This window comes from Protopterus annectens, chromosome 1.part1 (assembly GCF_019279795.1).
Source record: "Protopterus annectens isolate FY-2018-M chromosome 1.part1, PAN1.0, whole genome shotgun sequence".
Lineage (NCBI taxonomy): Eukaryota > Metazoa > Chordata > Ceratodontiformes > Protopteridae > Protopterus > Protopterus annectens.
The window spans coordinates 424,522,402-424,547,313 of record NC_056726.1 but is presented as its reverse complement, the minus strand read 5'-3'; the positions used below and the strand labels follow the sequence as shown (position 1 = coordinate 424,547,313).

The 24,912-nt window shown below is 42.9% G+C and overlaps 1 protein-coding gene across 1 annotated transcript in view; it reads right to left on the bottom strand.

The window, feature by feature from the left end:
• Window positions 1-24,912, bottom strand: part of DESI1 (desumoylating isopeptidase 1) — a 418,723-nt gene that overhangs the window by 339,210 nt on the left and 54,601 nt on the right. Inside the window, exon 2 of the mRNA XM_044075602.1 lies at window positions 17,112-17,133. Within this exon, the coding sequence (XP_043931537.1) occupies window positions 17,112-17,133 (22 nt within the window). The remainder of the gene's footprint in view (window positions 1-17,111; window positions 17,134-24,912) is intronic.

The following is a 24,912-nucleotide window of genomic DNA, read 5'->3' as shown; positions in this document are numbered from 1 at the left end:
TTTATATGTGGATCTGTTTGAGCTTGTACTACAAAACAACTACATATATTTTGAGGGAAGGTATTTTTTTTTTTTTTTTACAGAAAGTAGGGGTGGCCATGGGGTGGCACCATTTTTGCAAATTTGGTCATGACCCAGTGGGAAAGGAAGTAAGTTTTAAATAAGCAAAAATATAAAGAAAAAAATGTCCCTGTATTTAAGATACCTGGATGACATCTTTATTTTGTGGGTGGGTGAGGAAAACAACTTAAAAGAATTTATTATTTAAATGGCACTACTGATTTTTTTACCTTTACATACGAAATAAGTAAGAGGAGGATGGGATGTCAAGAATAAACAAAGATCGATAACACAGATGGATGGAACGTTATGGTGAGTACATAACTTCTTTATCTGATGTCATCAATCTTTGTTTATTCTTGACAGATGGGATAGAGTCCCCAGCTACCTAAATCCTGGGTGGCCTTATGGAAGGATATTCCTGAGAACCATTGTAGACCCAAAGGATGCTCCTTCCCTGGAGACCATATCCAATTTGTAATGAGTGATAAAGGTATGAGGCATTGCCCAAGTAGCGGCCGCACATATTTCATCCAAGAAAGCCTTGGAATGAAAAACAGCTGAAGTGGCCATAGATCTGGTTGAGTGAGACCTTACAGGTGCAGGCATTTTATGATTGTTCTGTTCATAAACAAAAGTAATGCAATCTCTTAACCATTTCAATAGAGTCACCTTAGAAACAGGTTTACCCATCCTTGGTCCTGAACCGGAGACAAACAATTGGTCTGAAGTGCTACAATCCTTAGTCCAGTCCAGTTAAAATTTCAGCTGTCTGTGGTCATCTAGCATATGTAGACAGTATTCGCCTTTGCTACAGAAATTTGAATAGAAAAACTGGTAAATTAATATTGGTTAATGTTTGATTCGGAGACCACCTTAGGAAGGAATGAAGGGTTAGTTCTCAAGGACCAACTATCCTTATGGAAGATTATGTATGACGGTTTCGCACAAAGTGCCTGCATTTCTGAAACCCTTCTGGCGGAAGTAATGGCCACTAGAAAAAGGGTTTTCCAGGAAAGAAATTTGAGCCGGCAAGTAGCTGCTGGCTCAAAAGAGGGTAATACTAAATGTTGCAGAATGAACATAAGATCTCATGGTGGTAATGGATCCTTGAATGAAAGTTTAATATGTACGATTCCTTTAAGAAACACTTTACACAAGAGATGGGAGAGGTTAGGGACTGGTCACCACAGCCATTGTGAAAATTAGAGATGGCTGCTAGAGTAACTGTAACGGTAGAAGCAACCACTCCCTGGGTAAAGAGATCCGATAAAAATTTGAAAATGTTTTCAACCAGAGCTGAAAAGGGATCCAAGTTATTCTTAGAAGCCCAAAGAGAAAATCTCTTCCATGTACTGTAATATACTTTCCTGGTGGATGGTCAAGGAGAAGCCAGAAGATTTTTTTTGGACAGGGGAAGTAATAGAAGACTGCCTGGCGACTAGTGGAATTAGAGAAACCAGGCCATGAGCTTGAGGGAGTGAAGGTCTGGGTGTGACAGCAAATCCGGAGCTGGGTCCAGAATCCAAGCTCGATGAACCAAGTGAGGCCATAGGAAGGGAAACCAAACTTGCCTGGGCCAGAATGGGGCAAATGAGGATTACTCTGGATCGCAAACTTTGTGCTTTCTTCAGAAAAAGGTGAATGAGGGGAAACTGGGTGAAATGCATAAAGGAGACCTGGGGGCCAATCTAGGAGGACAGCATCTCTCTGTGTCTCTCCCTGTGGAGGGAGTAGGGCAAAGTACGTGCTGCACTCGTGTGGCAGTCGGATGTGTCTGCTCAACTTGTCCGCCACCACACTGGAATTCCCTGCGATGTGCATTGCTACAAGAAAGAGGTTGGAAAATATAGCCCAATGCCAAGCTCTGAGAGCTTCCCGACAGAAGGGTTAGGACTTGGTCCCCCTTGTTTGTTGATGTACCAGACTACAGACAAGGTGTCCGACTGGATTGCAATCATTCCAGGAGGAAGAACATTCTGAAAGGCTTGCAACGCTAGCAGCACTGCTCTCATCTCCAAGACGTTGATGTGCAAGTGGGCCTCTTGGGGGAGACCAAGTACCTTGGATCGTCTTTCCCAGACAATGCCCCCCACTCTATCTAGGAGGCATCCATGGTCACTATAGCCTTGGACTGAGGGGGAACAAAGGGCCATCCCATAAGGATCTCTTCTGCCTCCATCCACCAAGACAGATATTTCTTGCAAGTTTCCATTATCAAAATTGGGTGACTTCATGGGTGAGTAAGGATGGACCACTGAGAGGCCAGAAGCCACTGAAGTATTCTCATGTGAAACCATGCCATGGGAACTAAGGTGATAGCTGCTGCCATGGAACCCAAGGTTTGAACAACAAGGAGAGTGAGTACTTTTTGTTTCAATAAAATGGACTGGACTTGGCATCTTATCTTCTGCAACCTGTGAAAGGGTAGAGAGGCTATGCAGGAGAATGTAGAGTCGTGCTCCCATGTACCCAAAGTCTTCAGTGGGGGCAGCTGAGATTTCTCGTAGCTTACTGTGATGCCAAGCGACTCGATGAGTTGTGTGACAAACTCTTAAGTTTTGGATCAGTAGATGCCTGGTGGGGATGGTGAGAAGCCAGTAGTCTAGATAAGGAAACTCCCGGAATCCATGTAATCTCACTTGGCCGTGACGGCTGCCATACATGTGAACACCCTGGGGGCCATGGTGAGACCAAATGGTAGCGCGCTGAACTGGTAATGACCATCTCCCAGCCAAAAGCAGAGAAACTTTCTTGAGTGCTTCTCTATTTTTATGTGATAATACGCATCTTGAAGGTCTATACAGCGCATCCAATTGTCTTTTTCTAGAAAAGGGGAAAAATAGACTGAACTGTGACCATCCAGAATTATGTCTGGTGGACAAACTTGTTTAGAAGGCCGGGGTCTAGTATAGGCCTCCAGTCCCTTGTCTTTTTTGGCACTAAAAAGAATCTTGAGTAGAACCCAGATTTTAACTGGTTTGGTGGGACTTCTTGGGATGACTCTTTTTTGCAGTAGCCAGTGCATGATCCCTTTGATGGAGAGGAACATCTGGGATTTTCCTTTGGGAGCGGGGAATCATGTTGAAGGGAATACTGTAACCTCTTGGAATGATTTTCTGCACCCACAAATCGGACGTTATTTGTCGCCAGGTTGACAGGTGCAGAGAAAGTTTTCCCTCGACTGCTTCCAGAGATAAGCAATCGGGCCTCCTTTCAGGAGCACTGGTAGGGCTACCCAGAGAAGGAATCTCTGGGATCACTGGGTTTTGCGGGCCACCTCTGCCCTGGGGTCGATGTCTTCCATCTGAGCTCCCTCTCTGCCTGGAGGGGAACCGCTGCCATATGTGTCATGGAAAGTTCGCAGAGACTTCTTGAACCACATTTCCCCACTCCTCCGATTCCTGGAGAAGGATCATTGAGGAGTGGAAAAATGAATGCCCAAGGCAGACAGGGTCTTGCCATCCTTTTAAAAGCAGGCTAGTGTGTCCTTTAGTTTAGGGCTGAACAGGGAAGATCCATCAAACAGAGCGTTTACGAAGGAAGACTTGAAGGGCTCCACAAAGTCACACAAGCGCATCCAGGTATGATGCTTAATGGCAACACCAGAACTCGCTGCTCTGGACGTCCCTTCGACTGCGTGGGCGATGAGTCACATGGACGAGTTTGATATAGACTCCACAGTGACTAGGTGAGAGGCAACCTTATCTTGTACCTCGCTGGACACAACCCCAGCTAGAGTTTCCGATAATTCCTTAATCAGGTCTCTCTGTCATAAAGTTCAAGGCCCTAATTGCAAAAATTGATGAAGCGTACACCTGCTTTCCAAACCTGTCCATCATCCTGTACTTAGGAGGATGAACAGAAGGACTCTCATCGGCTAGTTCCTTTTTGGTGGCAGTCGCCACCACCATGGCATCTACTGACAAACTCTTTGCCCAATATTGGTGGTCTTCTGGTGGAGATGAAATTTTGTCAAGTCTCCGGGGAATAGGGTCTATGACATCAGGAGCTTTCCAAGCCCGTTGAGAAATCAGCTTGACATGATTGTCAGCGGGTGGGGACACACAGGAGGTAGATGGGAGAGCACCAGAAGCTTGTAAGTACATAGTTTCCTCAAACGATGGGTCTTGGGACTTCCAGTTACCCCCTCTGTTTCAAAATTTCTAGGATGTCTCCAAAGGAAACATCCTCAGGGTATGTCTGTGAGGAAATCTGTGTCTTCCATGACAAATTCTTCAGAGTAATCCAGATGCTTCCTCTTGCATGTCCACTTTCAGGGTGGCTCCTCAGTGGGGATCTCTTGGGGAGGACTCCCAAGAAGAGAGGCCCTGTAACTGGGTAACTTGAAGCTTCGGTGCATGCGGTCTTGTCGTAGAGATAGAGGTCAACTCCGGACCAGAAGAAAGGGAAACATGGCACTCCAATGCGAGTGGGACAAGCTGGGAGCCTGAGGAGGCTAAGGCCCTCTCCATAATCCAAAAGGAGGCACCCCTTGAAGAGGAGGAGTGGGAGCCCGGAACCAAGAAGGACCACCTTGGAACAGAGGTCATACTCCGCTCCGAGGGACCGCCCTCCAAGGTTGGAGCCAGGGAAGGATCCGAAACGTCAAGGTTTCTAGCACCGAGATCGGCACCACACTAAAACTAGGAGCCGACCCGAAAACCACAGAACTGACTGTGGGTTCTTGATTTAGAGACTCCATTAGTTCCACAGCAGGAACAGACAATGTCATGGAAACCTCCGATACCGAGGTGGACACACCACCTAACAGCACCAAAACAGCCAGCACCAGGGATATCGAAGTGCTGGGCTCCAAAACAGCAGTCAACATTGGAGGAGGATAAGGAGTAGTTCCAGGATTAAAGGTCCCCAATACAGATGGCAGAGGGGCCTGAGGAGGAGTGGGGATATCTCTGGCCAGCAACAGTTGATCCACCAACCTTACAACATCCAACTCTGACAGCCTCCTGGAGGACCGTACTGAAAGGGCCAAAGGAGAATCTGGTCTTTCAAGGAATGGAGTAGGTAGCTGTCTGACATAAGGGTCTTAAATAGGTGAATATCTTGTCCTGGGCATTTCTAATATAGGCTTCGGCATTGAGGGGGTGGGCTGAGGCTGCATTGGTGCCAATGTAGAAGCTTGTGAAGCAGAAGCTGAAGTCAGTGCAGAGCCAGAACCTAAAGCAGCTGGCACCGACAAGGATGTTGATGGCACCGAAGTTGACAGTGCCAAGGAGCCACTAACTTGATGCTTTGGAACCTTGGCAGCCGGTTCCGAACTGCGCGGAACCATGGATTTATGTTTTGAAGCCTCCGGAACTGAAGATGAGGTCTGTACTGAAAGGCTTCTCTTCTTTGGAACCTCTTGTTTTGTGTCTGCCTTGGACAAGGCTTCGCTGAAAGGGGATTTAAGTAGGCCTTTAAGCAACAGCTTATTCCTGCACACTGCTAAGGTTCTTTGGCTGAACCCCTTACATAGGTGCCCCTAAACAACAGACACAAGAAAGATGCCCATCTGAATTAGGCATCTTTCTATCACAGTCCTGCCAATGCTTAAAACCTGACGTACCTTTTGATGGTTTATCCGTCATAGTTTTATCAGACATACTGCAGAGCGAAGGGTGAAAAACAAAAACATGCCTGAAAATTACTCACGCACACACAGAAAAAAAGAGAATTAAAGAAAAAGGGGGACGAGATCTACAAACAATGATAGATAAGAACTACCTGAGGTAAAAGGGGCAAGTACCAACTATGGTACTAAGGAAAAACCCACAAAGGTTAGAAGAGAGAAAAAAAGGGGTAGAGAAAGACAATATATCACTATATAAAGATAAAAGGATGTACAGTGAGAGAATTAAGGAAAAATATTTTCAAAGATATATCAATAAATTTAGAAAATATAAACAGCACTTAGCTGAGAGAAGGCTGACGCGTCTTGCTGACAGAGCGGTAAATGAGATCTGAGGTAATGTACACAGGGGCATTGCAGGTAGAGATTTGTCTCGACAGTTTTTGGCTGGCGCAAGTTGTATAACGGCCGAACCAGTTCTGAGGATTGGAACAGAGTCCCGTCTGTCAAGAATAAATGAAGATTGACAACATCAGATGGAATGTTTAAAGCTAAGGCTATCCAGACAGATTGTTGGCAGAACTGGTTACAGAGGTTTCCCATAAAAGAAAAAGTGGCTATTTTCAGCCGATATTAATGAAAAAATTAGGTGCAAATACATGGGGACATCAACACAGATAAAGTAACATACCTCTAGTTTTATTACATCTTACACTAGTGATTATGAAACAATAAGAAATATACTAGTAAAAAATTGGGTATTAATTGAGGAAGATGGCCATCTAAGGAACACATTAAAAGAAAGACCTTGATTAATTACAAGAAGAGGTAGAAATATTAAGGATCTGTCAGAACAAAAAGTAAAAAGCACAAATGGAAGGAACCCAGGAATGAAGAAATGTGGCATGCGCTGTTAACTGTGTCTTAATTAATGCAAGGAATAGTTTTGAAATAAGAAGTCTTAAGTATAAGCTGGGAGGTAAATACAACTGTTGCACAAAAGGGGTGGTATATTTGGCCAGCTGTCAAAATTGTCCTTCATACTATGTAGGGAAAACTGAGAGAACCTTGAAAGAAACAATATATGAGCATGAATATGCTATTAAAAAGCAAAAATTAGCTAATGCTCTAGCCCAACATGTTATTAGTAATGAGGGCCATGAATTTAAACAGATGGTAATAGAGCAAGTTTTGGTCAAACCAAGGGGGTGGACTTTGGTCTCTGCAATTACAGGAGAAAGAATTAAAATGGCAAATCATGCTTAATGCATACGCATGGCCGGGTCAGAATGAATATTCATCTATCAATAGTGTGCTTAAACACAGGGCCTTGAATAGACAGATTTACTACTTCTAGCATAGCATTATCACTGTCATAGACAAGCATGGGACTCTCATGCTTTTGGATGTATTGTTTTGTATGCTTTATTTGCACATTTTTATAATATGTTTTATATACTTTTTATGTTCTTTTCATATGGCTTTTTATACATTTGTCATTTATACATTGGGCTATGCATTTATTTATTTAGTTCCTTCGTTGAAGGTTGTGCATTAGGCCCGGCAAGCCAGTACGTAAAAAAATCTACTGCCAATCATTAGCGGACCGGAGTTCCGCTGTGGCGACCCCTAACCGGGAAAAGCCGAAAGACAAAAAAAAAATTAAAAGGGGCAATTTTTTGTAGCATTTTAACAGTAATTTTATAATGAAATGGTAAAAACAGCTACAATCATTCTTAAGCTTTTATAATAAAGTAATAATTTAGTGCAGTATTTCACAATAATTTAATTTCTGGAAATGATCATAACATGACATGTACTGAATGAATGCCTGGCACCTTCTTTTGCTGTACTACTTTTGTAATGTCTTTTGCTATTTAAAAAGCAGCTTCAAGGTAGTTTATTGTTTTTAATAGAATATTTCGTCAGGATATCTTTAAGATCTAGTGACTCTAGTGGGGACCAGTGAGCCATGTGATGAGGAAAAGTTTTAAAAGTGGATGCATGCAGTTTTGAGTTAGAACTGAAGTCGTCTAGCAATGTTTAAACAAAAGCGCTAATAATAAAACTGGGGTATGTATACATCCAGTTTTCCGCTTTATGCTGGTTTGTTTTGTTTTCAGCACTTTTTCGTTGATTTGTTTGTTCAGTTCACTATTAAAAATAGGCCTGACTAATACTGTATCCTATACTATTTGTTTGGTTTGACTTGTTCTCAGGTTGAGGAGAGAGGTAATTTATCCCTATCTTCCTTGTTGAAACTCGAAACCTCTAAAAACATAAGATATGTTTCTGTGGTGGGAAAACAAAGTGCAACACATGAAAATTGTACTGTACTACTTCGATATTTTTTTGCCGGTTATTTGAATTCTGGTTAAGTGAGAGTTTTTTTCCCCCAACCCCTACCTCTTTATTTAATTTTGTTAATCAGGGTAGTTGACTAATGTACTATGGACCCATTTCAGCAACACCCTGGGAACTGCAACAGAGCAGGTTAAGAAAGTTAATATTAAGACAAAGAATAAACAAATATGTTACACGCATAAAGATTATACAAGAGACAAAAATTTGATGCAAATTCAAATCAATATTCAGTAGAAATAATAAACTGTGATAATAACTCAAGGTGTGCTTGTGTGTGTGTCCACATGGATCCAACTCGGCCGCATATCCAGCATCTGATCAGCACTCAAAGCTCCTTACCCACAATGCCCCTGTCTCCTTCATCCCTTCAGATCAAGTTTGCTGCCCAATCAGTCACTCACACCTGACCCAACAGGACCTTGTCAATACTAGAAAAAATTCTGAACAAAGAGAAGGGTACAAGGGATAAAAGTGTCCACCTTCTATACTTATATAGTCACCAAACAGCTCAGACAAGGCCAGGGGAAGGAGGGGGGGGATGGTTGAAGACAAATAAAGAGGAACTACTCAGATGGAATGTTATGGCGAGTACATAACTTCTTATGTGAAGTAGTTGTCTTCATTTGGTCTTCAACCTGTGGGACAGGGTCCCCAGCTACTAAACACCTGGGAGGCCCTCATGGAAGGATATTCCAGAGCACAGCAGAGCCAAAGGATGCCCTGTTCCTGGATACAATGTCCAACTTATAATGTGAAATGAAGGTATGAGATGAGGACCAAGTAACTGCAGAACAAATATCGTCCAATGGAACTCTAGACCAAAAAGCCGCAGAAGTGGCCATAGATCTGGTAGAATGTGCTTACACCTGACCTGGCAGGGAATTCCCCCTGACAGAATAGGACCAAATGATACAATGGGAAATCCAACGGCCAACAGTAACTTTAGAGATTGGTTTCCCTAAAAAGGGTTTGGAGTAAGAAATGAAAAGCTGGTCAGACTTATGAAATGCTTTTGTCCGGTGTAAATACAAATGTATCGGTCTGTGTACATCCAACAAGAGCAATTTATATTCTCTCTTATTTTGAAAATTTGGAAAGAATACCAGGAAATTAATCATCTGATTAATGCTAGCCTATGAAGCTACTTCGGGAAGAAAAGATGGATTAGTGCGCAAAGACACCCTGTCCTTATGAAAAATCATATAAGGAACTTTGACCGATAGGGCTTGAAGTTCCAACACTCTCTTGGCAGGAGTAATGGCAACTAAGGACGCAGTCTTCCAGGACAGAAAATGTAGATCCACTGTAGCTGCAGGTTCAAGGTGGGGGGGGTGACACTAAAGCCTGAAGCGCTAATGTAAGATCCCACGGTGGCACAGGACCCTTCACCAGGGGTCTTAGAAGAAAGGTACCTTTAAGGAAAGTATTGCAAAGCTTTGAAGATGCCAAGGAAGCCATATTCTCCCCCACATGAAAATTAGAAATTGCAGCCAGTTGAACTTTGACTGTGGACAAACTGGCGGCTTGTTGAAATATCCCAGGAAAGAATTCCAACAATGCAGAAATTGGAGCAGTAAAGGGATCCAATGCATGCTGCGAAGCCCATATGTTGAAACGTTTCCACTTGCTATAGTATACCTTCCTGGTAGAAGACTTATGAGCTGCCACCAGAATACGTTTGACGGGAGAAGATAGCCTGGGAGTCATGATAATCATGGGAACTGTCTGGATGGGGAATCCCTAAGGGATGAGAAATGACATCTGGAACTGGATTCAATGTCCATGGTGGAGCTGCCAGATGAGATCACAGAGAGGGGAACCAGACTTGGCAAAGCCTGGATGGGCCAAAGAGGATCACAAAGCACTTCAGCCTGCGAGCTTTCTGAAGAAATTTTGGTATCAAGGGTAGAGAAGGATAAGCATACAGAAGACCAAGTGGCCAAGCAAATTCAGAGTGTCTCTGGGGGCTTCCCCTGAGGGGGATTCAGAGCGAAGAACTCGCTGCATTTCACATTGGAAGGAGAAGAGCATAGATCGCAGCAATGCTGACCCCACTTGTGAAAGATCTGTTCAACTACTGAAGGATTCAGAGACCACTCATAAGGCATCAGGATATATCTGCTGAGTCTGTCCCAGAATGTGCATTGCCACCACAATATGGCCATTGGAGATCGCCCATTCCCACACTCTCATGGCTTCGCTACAAAGGGGATAAGATCTGGTTCCCCCTGTTTGTTGAGAAATCAGACCACTGACATATTGTCTGTCTGTTTAGCAATCGTTCCTGAGGGAAGAGGGGGCATGGAGAGCCTGCAACACGAGAAGCATCGCCCTCATCTCCAGGACATTCATATGCAAACTTGTCTCGTATTGAGACCACGTGCCTTGAACTGTCCTTCCCGAGCGATGACCCCCACCCCCACCCCAGCTGGGAGGCGTCTGTAGTCACAGTGGCCTTGGGAAATGATGGGAGACAAAGACTTCCCAGGACCAGATCTGGGGAATGAATCCACCACTGAAGAGAGAGTCCCTGCACAGTCAATAGATTAGAACAAGGTGAGACAACGGGAGATCTAACAGAGATCACTGTATGGAAACGGTCCACTGAAGAATCTGCATGTGAAGGCGTGCCAAGGGTAAAAGACTGATCGTGGCTGCCATGGACCCCAACACCCGTAGTACCACTTCTGCCATCAAAGAGTGAGTTTAAAGAATGTAAAGAACATGTAGCATCAGACTGCGTATCCTTGTCTGGTATAAGGAAAACTCTTGTCTGAATTGTGTCTAACCGAGCCCCAATGAAGTCTATGGTCTGAACTGGGGCCAGAAAGGACTTGCTGAGATCGATGATGATGTCTAATCTCTGGGCTAGTAATAGAAAGGAATATCCCTTGCTTGACAAAGTTGATGCCTGGAAGGGTCAGCGAGAAGCCAATCGTCCAGGTAGGGAAATATTCGAATGTCCTGGAGTCTCAGGTTAGACACTACTACTGACATCACTTTGGTAAACACTCCGGGTGTTGTGGTGAGACCAAAGGGGAACGCTCTGAACTGATAATAAATGGCTCAAGCCGGAAGCTGAGGAAACTCGGAGAGCATCTGTCCATCTTGATATGTTAGTATGCATCCTTGAGGTTGATCGAGCACATTCAATTGCTCTCCTGCAGGAAGGGCAGGATAGACTGAAGAGTGACCATCTGGAATTTCGTCTTGGCCACTGACAGCTTCAAGGTGGATAGATCCAGATTTGGTCTTAGGTCCCCTGTCTTCTTTGGTACTAAAAAGAACCTGGAATAAATGCCTAATCTGGACTGGTCTTGGGGGACGTGTTGGATGACCCACTTTTTTAGCAGCTTTGCTATTTCCAGTGCTGCATCCTCCCTGAGCACAGATGGAACGTCCGGAAGGAGTTTCGGTGGTAGAGGTGGCTCAAGGAATGGCATTAAATAACCTCTGGATATAATTTGCAACACCCAATAATCTGTTGTGATGGACTCCCACTCTATTAGGTGCAGAGATAACCGGTCCCCGACTGCCTCCAGAAGCGAGCAGTCAGGCAACCCTTCACAGAAATGTTCTCGAGACCTGTAATTTTTCGGACTCCCTCTGTCTCTAGGGTGATGTGTATCATATCTCCCTCTGCCCCTGGGGGAAGGCGAGTCCCGAGTGTCTCAGGGAAAAGTCTGAGATTTCCTGAACCACATCTTCTTGCCCCTCGCTGATTCACAGAAAAGGATCATTGACGGGCGGAGAAGCAGATCCCGATGGCAGACAGAGTCTTCCCATCCTTCTCACTCTGCACTAACGTATCATGTACCGACTTTCCAAACAGGAAGGAACCGTCTTACAGGGCATTGGTGAACGACATCTTAAAAGTTTCGAGAACTGACATAGCCTGAGCCAGGCGTATTGCCTTATGGCAACACCTGTACCAGCTGCTCTAGCGGCTCCCTCAGAGGCATGGGAGAGGAGACACATTGTAGTATTCGCGACTGAGTTTAGAGTGGCCATACGAGCAGAAAAACTTCTTCTTGTCCTCCGCCGACATGGACTCAGGGGTCAACTCAGTGATCTCCTTCACTAGGTCATGCTGCAGCCGAATCATATGTGCCATGTAACTCAATGCTCTTACAGAAAAAGTCGCTGAAGCGGTCCATATCCCTTGACTCTCGGTCTGGAGGATGAACCATAGAGCTCTCCTGAGTGCGCTCTTTACTAGTGGCAGCTGCCACCATCATGGCATCAACCGGGGACCCCTTATTCCAGTGTGACCTATCTGAAGGGGGGCTCAAAACTTTATCCGGGAATTTGGGGATGGGCTCTACTGTGTCCGGTTCCTACTACGCCCAAGAAGTTATCAGGTCCACTAAAGGATCTGCTGTAGGTGACACCCAGGAAGTAGAGGGTCCTGCGCCAAATGCCTCGAGGATTCGTCCGAGGTTGGTTTCTGGGCAGACCACTCCCATCACTGGTGGAGGAGTTTCATGATGTCTCCAAAGGAGACATCCTTGGGGGGGTGACCAGGAGGAACCTTCACCTTCCTCAAAATTGGTGTCTTCAGTGAGAGACGTCAGTGGGGAGTCTAGGGGCCTCCTTTTGCATGTACTTTTGCAAGGGATCTCCTCAATGGGGATCTCTGCGGAGGACTTGCCAACATCTTGCTGCTTCCAAGTGGAAGCTTCCTGAGGCAAAGTGGCGGCAGGCTCTCCCCAAGATGGCCGGAACCATACCCCAAACAGAGGGAGTCAGGGTGGAGTCCGAGAACAAGATGGTGAAGGGTCTTGACGAAATCGAGAGAACCCTCTCTCCACCACATCGAAAGCCGAAGGGAAATGGACATTCTGAGAAAGGCCAATAGGGGCAGTCACCCTCTGACCTGATGGGGGAGTTAGAGCTGAGCCTCCAAGCACTTAGATACTGAGAGGAAGGCTCACACTCGGAGCCGACACCAATCCCTCGGATCAGACGCCGAGGCTATGGCTCTGAGAGCGTGTTGGATCCGACCTATTCAAAGTAATAGGCAGCATAGAGGTACAAGATACCAAGAGTCCTTGGATCAAAGGGCTCCTAAACTGAAGGTCAGATCGGAGAAGAAGTAATCAGGGGTGAAAAAGGGCTGTGTGCCCCCTACTTCGGAGGGAGAGGGGGCAGACAAGACTCCCATCTGAATCTGGGTGTGGATAAACTTCCGCATCATCCTGCCCATCTGAATCTGGGGGTGGATAAACTTCCACATCATCCTGTCCGTCTCTGCTTCTCTAAGGCTCCTAGTGGAGCAGAAGGGGGCAACCGACACCGGCCTGGAAGGGCGGTGAGGCAAAGCCTGCCTCAGCGACCGGACCCAGGTCTCCTCCCGTTCTGGGGAGAACCGGAGAGAACAGAGCTGGGGAGACTCCGGTCTCAGAGCTGACCTAGGTTTAGGTGGAGAGCTGGTCAGAGCTGAGCGATTTGGAGATCGCTTTCTCGGCTTATCCTTCTTAAATGTCTTATCCCCATCCCTGGGCCTCTTAGAGGGAGTTTGAGTCCCAGAGGCCGGGGAGGAGGTAGAAGCAGAAGCTGGGGGCGCAGGGACTCTAGTCCCAGAAGAGGGAAGAAGGCCCTTAAGTATTAACTTATCCCTCCTGTCCTTCAGTGCCTGGAGATTAAACCCGGCACAGATGGAGCAGGAGGCCTGAAGGTGGGCTGCTCCCAGACACACTACGCACAGAGTGTGGCCATCGGCTGGGGAAAGCTTCTGGCCACACACTGTACACTGAACTCTGGGCTTAGGAGTGATTTCCCAAGGCGGGCCCAGCACACACACAAGCACTCAAAATAAACATGCTAAAGCAGAACAGAGAAGAAAACATTTTTTTTTTTAAACTGATGACCAAGTGAAAGAGGAGGTAGAAAAAAAGAGAGAGAGAGATATCAACTAGGAGAGAGTTAGCTAACCCCAAAAAAACAACACTTACCACACTTACAATGCTGAAAGCTCAGACCACGATGCGGACTTCACAGGCAGCAAACGAGATCTGGGGGAGGAAGGAGGCAGGGGCATTTTGGGTAAGGGGAAGAGCTTTAAGCTCAGATCAGATGCAGGATATGCGGCAGAGTCAGATCTGATACAGATCTGTGAACCCACAAGTTGAAGATCAAATGAAGACAACTACTTCAGATCAGTTAGCCAGAGCAGTTTCTACTGGGCTCATACCTCTCAACCTCGAACCATTAAACATCAAAACGCTAATCTTTAAAACTCATAGCAGAGGTGAAAGAGCAGCACGTTCTTATTTTTCAAAATAGAAAATCTTTATACACTAGACACTATATAGTTAGTGGCAGTGAATCTTTAAATAGGCTTACATATTTTATATGTCCCAATAAACAAGTCACTCTTTATGAGAAATCTCATAATTATAAGAGAAGCAAAGCTACATTTGAGGGGAAAAATTATACCCAAATCTTAGCAGCTGAACAGTATTGGCTGGGCTTTTTAAAAAGAATATTTCTGCCCTGTACTGCTATATTCAGGCTTGCTTCAAGGAAAGGGCCATTGCTCAGAGGAATAATTCTTACGCTAGGACCGTCTCCTCCTCAACTTCTGAATTAGATGACTGAATCAAAGAGGGGTCTTTGATCACTTTGTAGGGGTGGTGCCATTCTTGAAGTCAAAGGCATGTTCTGCATATTGCCCACAATCAAAAATGGCAGAGGACATGGCATTAAATGGGTAGTACGAGTTCCTGGAAAAGGCATTTGTCTCCAAGGATACAAGTTCACAAGACCATGCAGCGTGTGTTTTTTTCATAACCAGAAGAAACCATTTGCCTCTTTCCTTGGGATGTCAGGTTTCTGGATGAAAACAGTTGGAATATCAGAGGTAAAAAGTGTTTCCCCAATGACAAACATCTTTACTTCACTCAGTGTGGATACCAGTGTCCACAAGGGTAAGTACAAGAAAAAAGAAACAAGCACTGGAGACATGGGTGGACACTATAGGTAGTAACAGTGTCGCTATACCATCTCTCTTCTTGTGGAATGTTTCAGGATAAGCTTCTTGGGTTCATACATCTTTCTATGCCTCTTCACCATAAACCCTTTACCTGGACCACTGAAGGAAAGCTTTCCTATTGGGGGAAGAGGCATACACCCCCCTGACCTAAGGTAAGAAATTATTTATACTCAAGAAAATCTGACACATGATTACAGGGCTCTTTTTAACGAGAACAAAGATTTGGCAATGTAACACTTGAGGTCTATTGTCCAAGCAAAAAACACACTGAAGGGGAAGAGGAATTGGCCTCTCAAAGGTTCAGGTGCTGGCAATTGGCAAGCTTTTCTGGCCACTTCACTGGCCTTGAAAAAATTACAAAGAAAAAATCACAAAAATACCGAAAACAAGTGCAAGAAACAGAAGACAAGTTGTTCTTCTTCTTTCGGCTTTTCCCAGTTAGGGGTTGCCACAGGGGAACTCCGGTCCTTTAATGATTGGCAGTAGATTTTGATGGTGCCGAGGTGCCAGCCCGATGCCCAACCTTCAACGAAGGCACGCCCATTCATGCATGTCTTTTGAACGCCACTCGACCACGGGGAGGACATGCAGACTTCACACAGGAGGCGCTCCAGCCGAGAATGGAATGGGAGAACATCTTGCTGTGAGGCGACAATGCTACCGCTGCACCACCGTAGCTTCAAGAAACAGAAGACAAGTAATGCTACAAAAGAAAAATCTCAGACTGGGTACTTACTGCAATACTTCTGGAAGGTCACATAACCACCTGCAGTAGAGAGTCGATTATCTTAACTAATTGGGACCTAGGGTAGCTCGGCTAATCAAACTGTTCGGATAATTAAACATATAACTGAACAGAATAAAAAGAACTTCTAAAATCTTGTTTTTTCTGCATACAGGGAATACACTTTTCAACCATTCAGCAATTCTAGTGAACAATAACAGAATATTTTTCACACACAAGTGAGCTACAAGCTCACAAAACATGCGCAAGTGAATATGTATAACATTTACATATATGATTTTTCCTACCCAAAAACTTTGGAAGGCTGCATTCGGAAAATCGACTCTCTACTGTACAGCTAATTCCCAGGCAATACAAATTATACTGCAGCAGTGACCATTATAATGACCATCTGGAGCATCCAGAGAAAACTCAGACTACGTGAAAACACACAAACTCCACAAATGCAGCAACCTGAGGTCAAGAATACATACCCCTCAACTATACCTGATTTGCAGAATGTTCCCAAATTTGCCTCATATTTTTGCCCTGTACCTCATAAAGTTTTGATTTTATGGTAAATCACTTAGGATTACAGTATAGCCGTGGTGGTACAGCGGTAGCATTGTTGCCTCACAGCAAGAGGGTCTCCTGTTTGATTCTCATCTGGAGTGCCTTCTGTGTGGAGTCTACATGTCCTCCCCGCGGTCGAGTGGCCTCCGAAAGACATGCATGAATGGGCGTACCTTCACTGAAGGTTGGGCGTCGGGCTGGCAACTCGGAACCATAAAAAAAAAAATCTACTGCCAATCATTAGCGGACCGGAGTTCCACTGTGGCGACCCCTAACTGGGAAAAAGCCAAAAAGAGAAACAACAACTTAGGATTAGAGTCAGTCAGTAATGCCAAACATTAATGTTTTATATTTTTTATTCTTCAGAAAATGCATTTTGATGCAAAACCTGATATTTTATTGCCTATTAGATTAATTAAATTAAGTGCAATATTTAAAAACTGAACAAATTCTGGGCTGTTTCTTCCCATTCTTTTTGGCTTTGTCACTGAATCTGGAGCAAACATGTTTAGAGGTATACAAGAATGAACCCCAGACAACAGAAATGTAAAGGCAGAAAGCTTAACAGCTCAATCACCCTGTTGCCCAGTCATTACACTCTTTGAAATCTTATTCATTAATTTATAAAGTCATTTAGTTCAACAGAAATGCTTCAGCAACCCTATTAAAGTGCTGCCCAGAGTGAATTATCTACTAGAAGTAACATAAAAATGAAAAACTAAACCAACCACCAGGGTCACTAAACCAGTCAGCTGCCACTTGTGAAATAAAAAAAAAAAATAATTTACCAAAATGTTTATACCGGTTTAATGATCACTTACCATATTCCCTCCAGTTGCTTTCCTGTAGGAGAATGAAAAGAAAAGAAATCAGAATCACAGAGAAATGAAGCACTAACAATACATGCTCCAGAGACAGGATTTCACAATACAAAGCCCTGATGTCATGTACTATACAACCTACTTACCTGCCCTTCTCTGCTTGAATTACACAACACACACAGGTGCTACAAGGTAGTGAAGTCTATGCATTATCACACATTCAGGGGCCTAACACACAGCTGTAGGGGACAAATGAGATCAAAAGCTTGGGTCTTGAAACAACGGTGACTCCTCACAAGACCACAGCAGTCAACCTGAGAGAGAACGTAGGTTAACAAGGACAAATTTTTAGAATATTAGAAGATAAACATGACTGTCTTAGAAATGTAAAGTCTAATAAGGTGAGAAGTTGACTAACATAGGTTGGGGAGTCTTAACACTACTATTTTGCACTCCAGCAAACATAATTTCCCTTATTTTTCTGTTTCAACTGCAAGTGTAATATCAGTTTACTCTATATAAGGGCTGACACTATAACAGTACTGTCTGTGTACGCCACCAAATTTACAGCAATACTAAATTATCGATACCATGAAATCATCTAGCCTCATTAGCTCTGTATGAAAAGCATGATTACAAATTACTGTATCTTGCATCAATACTTATATTCACATCACTAGCACAGCTAACACGCTGCAAAAGGCCAAAGGAGGGAGCAATACCTAACTTCTCAAAAACATAATTTTGCATGACTATTTTTCCTGTCAAAAAGTACTGGTTGCCAAATTAAATGGGGCAAACTCTGAAAAAGCTAATGTCACACATTCCACAACAACAGACAACACATTAGTGTATTTGCTAACCAAATAAGTACACTTGTTCAGGATAATTTCAGACAAGCTCGTGAAGTTGATGTACACAACACAGAAGACAGTATACAATGTGCCCAACAGTAGGCAACAAGCAATTATCAGCTTATTTACTTTTCCATTTATACTTTCAATAAACTCTATTAGTCTACAAGGTTGAGAGTGACGGAAACCAAAGTATTTATTTAATATTTGATATAAAAGTAAGTGATCACATCTAAGAACAATTTTCAGCCACAGCCTGGGCCAAAAGGTAGAAACACAGAACTCTCACTCTCACTGAACAGTACACATCATCATCACAATGTAATCTAAATAAAATAACTGTCAGCACACTAACAGTACAACGTTACAAAGTTAATACCGTATATTATCCACTGTACTATATGTTTACATATAGAGGGTTATAATTGGCGCTCCAATCGTAATGTCTTTATAATGTGTTCGAGATATGAATGCCAAGAAATTCAGAGAATCCTGACATCCATATCAAGAATACATAAAAATAAGTTATGATCAGAAATGCAGTCACAATTCTTGGTAGTACATGGAGATTTATCTTAGGTTCATAGGTTCATACTAGGCTATCTGCCCGAGGGCATTTACAAGCCTAGCCCATAGTTTTGTGGCTTACGCCACCCCTTTAGTATGGGGAACTATACCCATTATATTTTGCTGTGCCTCTGTTGAGCAGTGACACTGCTCTATGTTCTACTAGTCACAGAAAAGTAAAAACAAAATGCAAAGTGTTGTGCCGGCTTTGAAAGCCGGTAAAGCAGTAGGGAAGTGGTTTATGTCATTACGCATTCCCTGTTTAAGGGAAGCACTTTTTTCAGAAGCAGTGGCTGTAATGTAATTGACAGAATGCAGACACTGAGTTGAAACAAAGCCATTTCATGTTCTACTGCTGCTAGCAAGTTGGCAATGTCTTGTACCATACAAGACCTTTACAGTGCCTAGGGGTGCACCATTCTAAGCGTTAAGATCAGGTCTTGCTCTAAAGTAATGCTGAACCAGGATGTCATTTAACTTTTACTGCAGCATAACCAAGGCTCTGCATGCACTACAAGCAATTCAGGTTGACTGCATACTAGATGTATGCAATTACAGTTACAGAAAGTACAGATGACACTTCAAATGTAAAACATATATGTTTAGCACATTTACCTGGCAAATGACATGAATGAAGTAAAAAGGGACTCAAGCATATAACCCAAGACAATCTCATTATTAGCAAAGACAGCTTGTGAGTACGCGTTTGTCAGGACTCACTGTAAGTAATATTATTCTAACTTGGTAACAGCATTATAAAAAGAACACAAAATATGCATTTCTACTGAAAAAAATGGAGGAGTGCAACCTAACTGGTTATAGTTAAGAGGCTGATTATACATATAAATAAGAAGGAATGGTTTCACACAGTAGGAATTTGGTTAAACTAGTCTAAGAAATAATCATTCAAAAAGGGTGAAGTTAACGACACAAATAATCTGGGAGACACAAAATAAATTTCATATATTACATTGTTTGTTATGGTAAACATTGAAATTGGTATAAATGAAGATCCCCTAACATGATTCATAGACTTTCTTTCAAAGAGAACAGGAATGAAGATTAAAAATTGGAACCACAATCTTTGATTCAGCACCACTGCATAGAGAGTCCCATGTGGTTCCATTCTGGCACCCTTTCTTTTTTCCAAATTAATAAAACTTACTTATGATCACCCTAACATTCAAATAATTTTATATACAGATGACATAGTCATCTTCAGATCTAGCCACTGCCACCTACAAACACAAATTCAACTCAAGAATGACCACCACTCGCTCCTCATATGGCTTCTCTCTAAATCATTCTAAACCAAAATATACGCTCTTCAGTATTCATAAAAGGCCAGCCAAATCTCCCAAGAATCTAGACATTACAGAAAAATAATTCTCCTATAACAATTAATCCCACTTTCAAGTACCACGGAATTTGGTTAGACCAAACTAACATCCAATACCACACTGATAGAACTCTCAAAATTAATTCTCTGATTTTTTTTTGGGGGGGGGGGGTGCTGAAGACTCTCCACTTACCTATTAATTCCATCAAAAGCAGCTACAGGCAAAGAGATACTACTTTCTCAATTAAAAAATGGTTATCCATCACAGTTGCAGCCTCCAAAGAGAGAGACACACAAAAACAACCTATAAACCACCTCCAATGAAATATGCCATTTCATCAGAAACTATTCACATCAGGAACACAGCACTGCCTCACACTATCTAAAGCCAAAGAGCTCCCAATCAATCACTTAGACCACAGAATAAGCTACTCCCTCTCCATTCAGCCCTTCTCCTCCAATAAAGCCATCTTGCTATCTCTGCTACAGTCTTTGAGACTCTGCATCCTTCTTCTGTTTTTTTCCCCATTCTAAGTTGTAAATTGGTTCAAAACTTGTAGAACTTCATTTGTGAACACAATTCTATGTTAATCTAATCCTTGCATATATATGTTTGTATCAAACCTTGTCTTTTTGTATCTCTAACTTAAATTATGATATAATTACCCAGGCTGTGCCTGTAATTGGTCCACAGATATCAGTGCACTACCCTGGCAAACAAACTTAAGTACATAAATAAAATAATATTAAAGTTTTATAGTTATTTCAACAAGAATTATGCGCCCCCACTGAGTTTATCCTGTAGCCTCCTCCTGGTGCTTGATCTAAGGGATCACCACTGTAGTGTAATTCAAATAGCTGAGAGGTGGACAGTAGTCACTACTAGCCATAAATGAAAGAATCACAAATCACCCTAACAAAGCCTACGCAACCTGCAAATTCAAGGGGGAAAAAAGAGTGACAAAACAATGCAATCACTTATACTAAAGGTCCGCAGTAACACAACTACGAGGAAAGGGCAAACACACCTACAAATAAGTCATTATCTCGGCACTGCATTTACAGTGCTTTACTGCCTCAAAAATAAGTACAAAATACAAAAACAAAACGGACAAGAATTCTGACAAAGCATAAAAATACAATATTTTAGCAAAAATTAGCAGTACTTTGTGTATCTCAAACACACAACACGAACAGTACTACCAAAACAATTAGACTTGACAGGATCTTGACAATCCAGTTTTACCATTAATGGCTTCAGCTGAATAGTATACGACAAAAAAGCATGTTCCCCTTAATGTTAAGTAGCATGTGTGTCAGACTGTTAAAGATAAAATTAACTATGACATTTTAAAAAGACAGTTTTATGAGAGTAGAAAAAAAGCTAACAAGTAAGATTTGACAGTCAGAGCAGAAATGGGTAATAAAAGGATGCAATACGACCAATCACCACAAGGAAAGGAGTTCATGGCCAATGAAGATGCCTGGGAGGGGTGGTTGAGGAAAAAAAAAAGTCTGAATGAAGAGGTCAAAGCTAGAATCAAAGGGGATACAGCCAACTGGCATAGTGTCACAGTAGTAGTATAGGACAGAAGAATGCTGAAGAAGCTGAAAATAAAGGTGTACAAAACAGTGGTGCGACCAGTACCACTCTATGGTACAAAAACCTAGGCAGTAAAGGCAGACCAGATGGAGATAAAGTGCCCAAGATGGGTGGTACAGTGCACACTGTGGGATAGATGAAGAAATGAGGACATCATAGCAGAAATCAAAGTAGCTCCAGTTGCAGAAAAGATAAAAAAAAAAAAAAGAGAGAGAGAGATTACGGTGATTTGGACATGTGCAGAAAACTAGAAGACAATCTGATGAAGAAGCTTTGGGACAGACAGGAAGAAGGCACGAGAAAACGAGGGTGCCCAGTAAAGAGGTGGATGGACAGTGTGAGAATATCTGCCGTAAACAAATTCTGCAAAAGAAGGAGGAAACTGATGCGAAATAATGTGACGTCCCAAGACTGGAAAAACTCCCTTATCAGCCTCAACAAAAAGTTGACATCCCTCATCAAATCCTCTAAAGCCAGCTATGAAAACAGAATTGCAGCAGATAGTAAAAACAACCACAAGGCAAGGCCTTCTATAGTTATGTAAAGAATATCTACGACAATACCCAGATTTGCTCTGAGCTATTGCACAATGGCACCTCCTATACCAAGCCAACAGATATTGCCAATATACTGGCCAACAGATTCAGTGCCAACTTTACCCCTCTCTCCCCCACCAAAGGACCAATCATAATACCAGTAGATTGCCAGGCACCCAGTATTTATGCTGCACAGCTTAAAATAGCACTGTCCAAGGCCAAGAATACAGCTTCTATGGGACCTGACAATATCTCTGGCTGTATTCTACATGAACTACAGAGTTAACTGGCACCTCACCTGTGTCCCCTGTTCAATCACAGCCTCACCTCAGGCTTTGTCCCTACCAAATGGCACACTACTACAGTCATCCCTCTCCACAAAGAAGGAGCGACAACAGATCTGGGAACTATCGCCCCATTAACCTGACGAGTCTGATATGCAAAGCTATGGAACGCATCATCATGGACCTAATAAACAAGGATATAGGGAATCTCCAAACTCTGGATCCCACACAGTTTGGTTTTTGTGAAGTGTAGATCATGCCTGCTCAACCTGGTTGACTACTTTGAGTCAGTCAACAGAACTATGGATGATGGCAAGGTGGTTCACACAGCCTACCTTGATCTGGCCAAGGCCTTTGATACCATTCCCCACTCAGGATAGAACCCACAGTGTGAAACTAGCTGACTCCAAGTCAGACTGCCGACCAGTCATGAGTGGAGTCCCACAGGGTTCGGTCCTGGGTCCTCTCCTGTTTGGTATATACTTCTATGAAGTCCAGGCCAACACGAAGGGATTCTGGCTGACAAAGTTTGCAGACGATTGCAAGTTGGGAGCCATAATTAACTCCTCAAGTGATGTTGACATCCTACAGAAAGGCCTCACCGAGACCAACGACTGGTGCCAGAACCATGGTCTTAAGCTCAATGCCAAAGAATGTGGCATCATCCCCTTTGGGAAAAGCCCAATTCCCATGAATTACCACATCGATGGTAGTCCACTGAACACAAAAGGTGCCATAAGAGATCTGGGAACACAGGTTGACAGCAACCCCTCTTTTGACCACCACATTGCCACTGTGGTCAGAAAGTCCTATGTGGCACATCTCATTACTAAGGGTTTTGCATCCAGAAAGAAAGAGGTCATTGTCTCCCTCTACTCTTCCCTCATTAGGCCAATCATCAAGTACAATGCCCCATTTGGCATGTACCTACACCTGCAACAACTGGAGAGGCCAAAAAATACCTCACAAAGAGGATCCTAGGCCTTAAACACTTGTCCTATATGGAGACTCAAAATTCTCTGTCTCATATCACCTACTTGGAGACAATCTCTGCTTGACTTACAAAGCCATGTTTGACCCAGCTCTGTTAGAAATGCTACATCTAAAGAAATCCCAATCCCTCCACACTACACGCCCCAGAGACCTCAACCTCATTACCACAATCAACAGAACAAGCTGGAGGGACAGGTTCATAATTCAGAGACAGCCCATGCTATGGAATAGACTTCCCATACATGTTAAGCAGAGCGGCTCACTGGCCCTGTTCAAGAGAAATCTTGATGAGTGGATGGGAAATAGAAAATTCACCCTGGGGATCACTCCAGTGGCTCTACTTGACAGAGGCACTGAGAACTAAGGTTGGGTGGCACAATGTCAGGGTAATCCTATGGGCTAGACTTGTAAAGGCTCCAGGGCCATTAGCCTAGTACACACCTATTAACCTATGTTGGAAGAGTTCCAACTAGAACTTCAGTGGTTTCCTTCTTTGAGGAATTAGTACGTCCTGACGAGCACGGTCAACTATTTCAGGACAAAAGAGATAGCACCAGTGCAAAACAAAAGCATAAAGGAAGAAAAAAGGACATTTCCAGCATTTCAAGGAATCACTGAAATGCAAGAAAAGCTGCCATGAACAACAAAAAACAAAAGGAGGATGGTAAACAGTGGCATACTTTCAACAAAAACTTTCAGGCACTGCAGAAATAGGTTTAAAGAAGTTGCAGAAAAGACAAACAGAAATGGTCAGAAGAAAATGGAAAGCAGACACAACAGGCATTTCTTTCCAATTATGAAACAAGACTAATCAAAGCACTAAAAATAATGCACAGTTGTGTTTACATATAACAGTAGCCTAATGGTTGTATTCCACAAAGGATACAGCAGCCAGCCATCTTCTCAAAGCTCTATTATACCATGACCCCCTATTAATATTCCAAAACGTGCACGCTGATTGGCCAGCGTGCACGTTGTAAATCGACTTATACTAATGGAAAAAGGTCCAGTCACCCGGACTTTTTCCATTAGTATAAGTCTTTTTTTAAAACACTGTCTCGCTATGTTAAAAGAGTTTAACAGTAACAGCAGATGCAGAAGGAATCACCACAGGATGGAAGCCTCCGTTGTAGCTTAAAACATCTTTATTTGCAAACCAAAAATGAGCGCTTTCGCGTAGATAGACTACGCTTCTTCAGATATAGTTACAAATAAGAAAACACTTCTTTTATATAAAACCTTTTGGCGCGCAAGCCAAACAATAACCCAAATAACTAATTTAACCAATTAAAATTCATTATTGCGGTAAAGCATTTAAAGTGCATTTAAAGTGCCACACATATCAAGCGTGCTTCAACTACTTAAAAACATATTAATCATTGTGCCAACAATAAATATGCAAATATATGCATGTATATATAAAAGAAAATCTGTATATCATAAAAAGTATCATAAAAATATAATGTTGTTAATACTACACTATGACTTTGTTATGAAAATCCACTCACTCATCGTATCATATCACATACGATATAGAATGCAGTGCAAAGATGCAAAAGTGCAAAAGGAGCCAAAATTATGAAACTGCGATACAGAATTACGATGCAAAATTAACAATTGAGCAG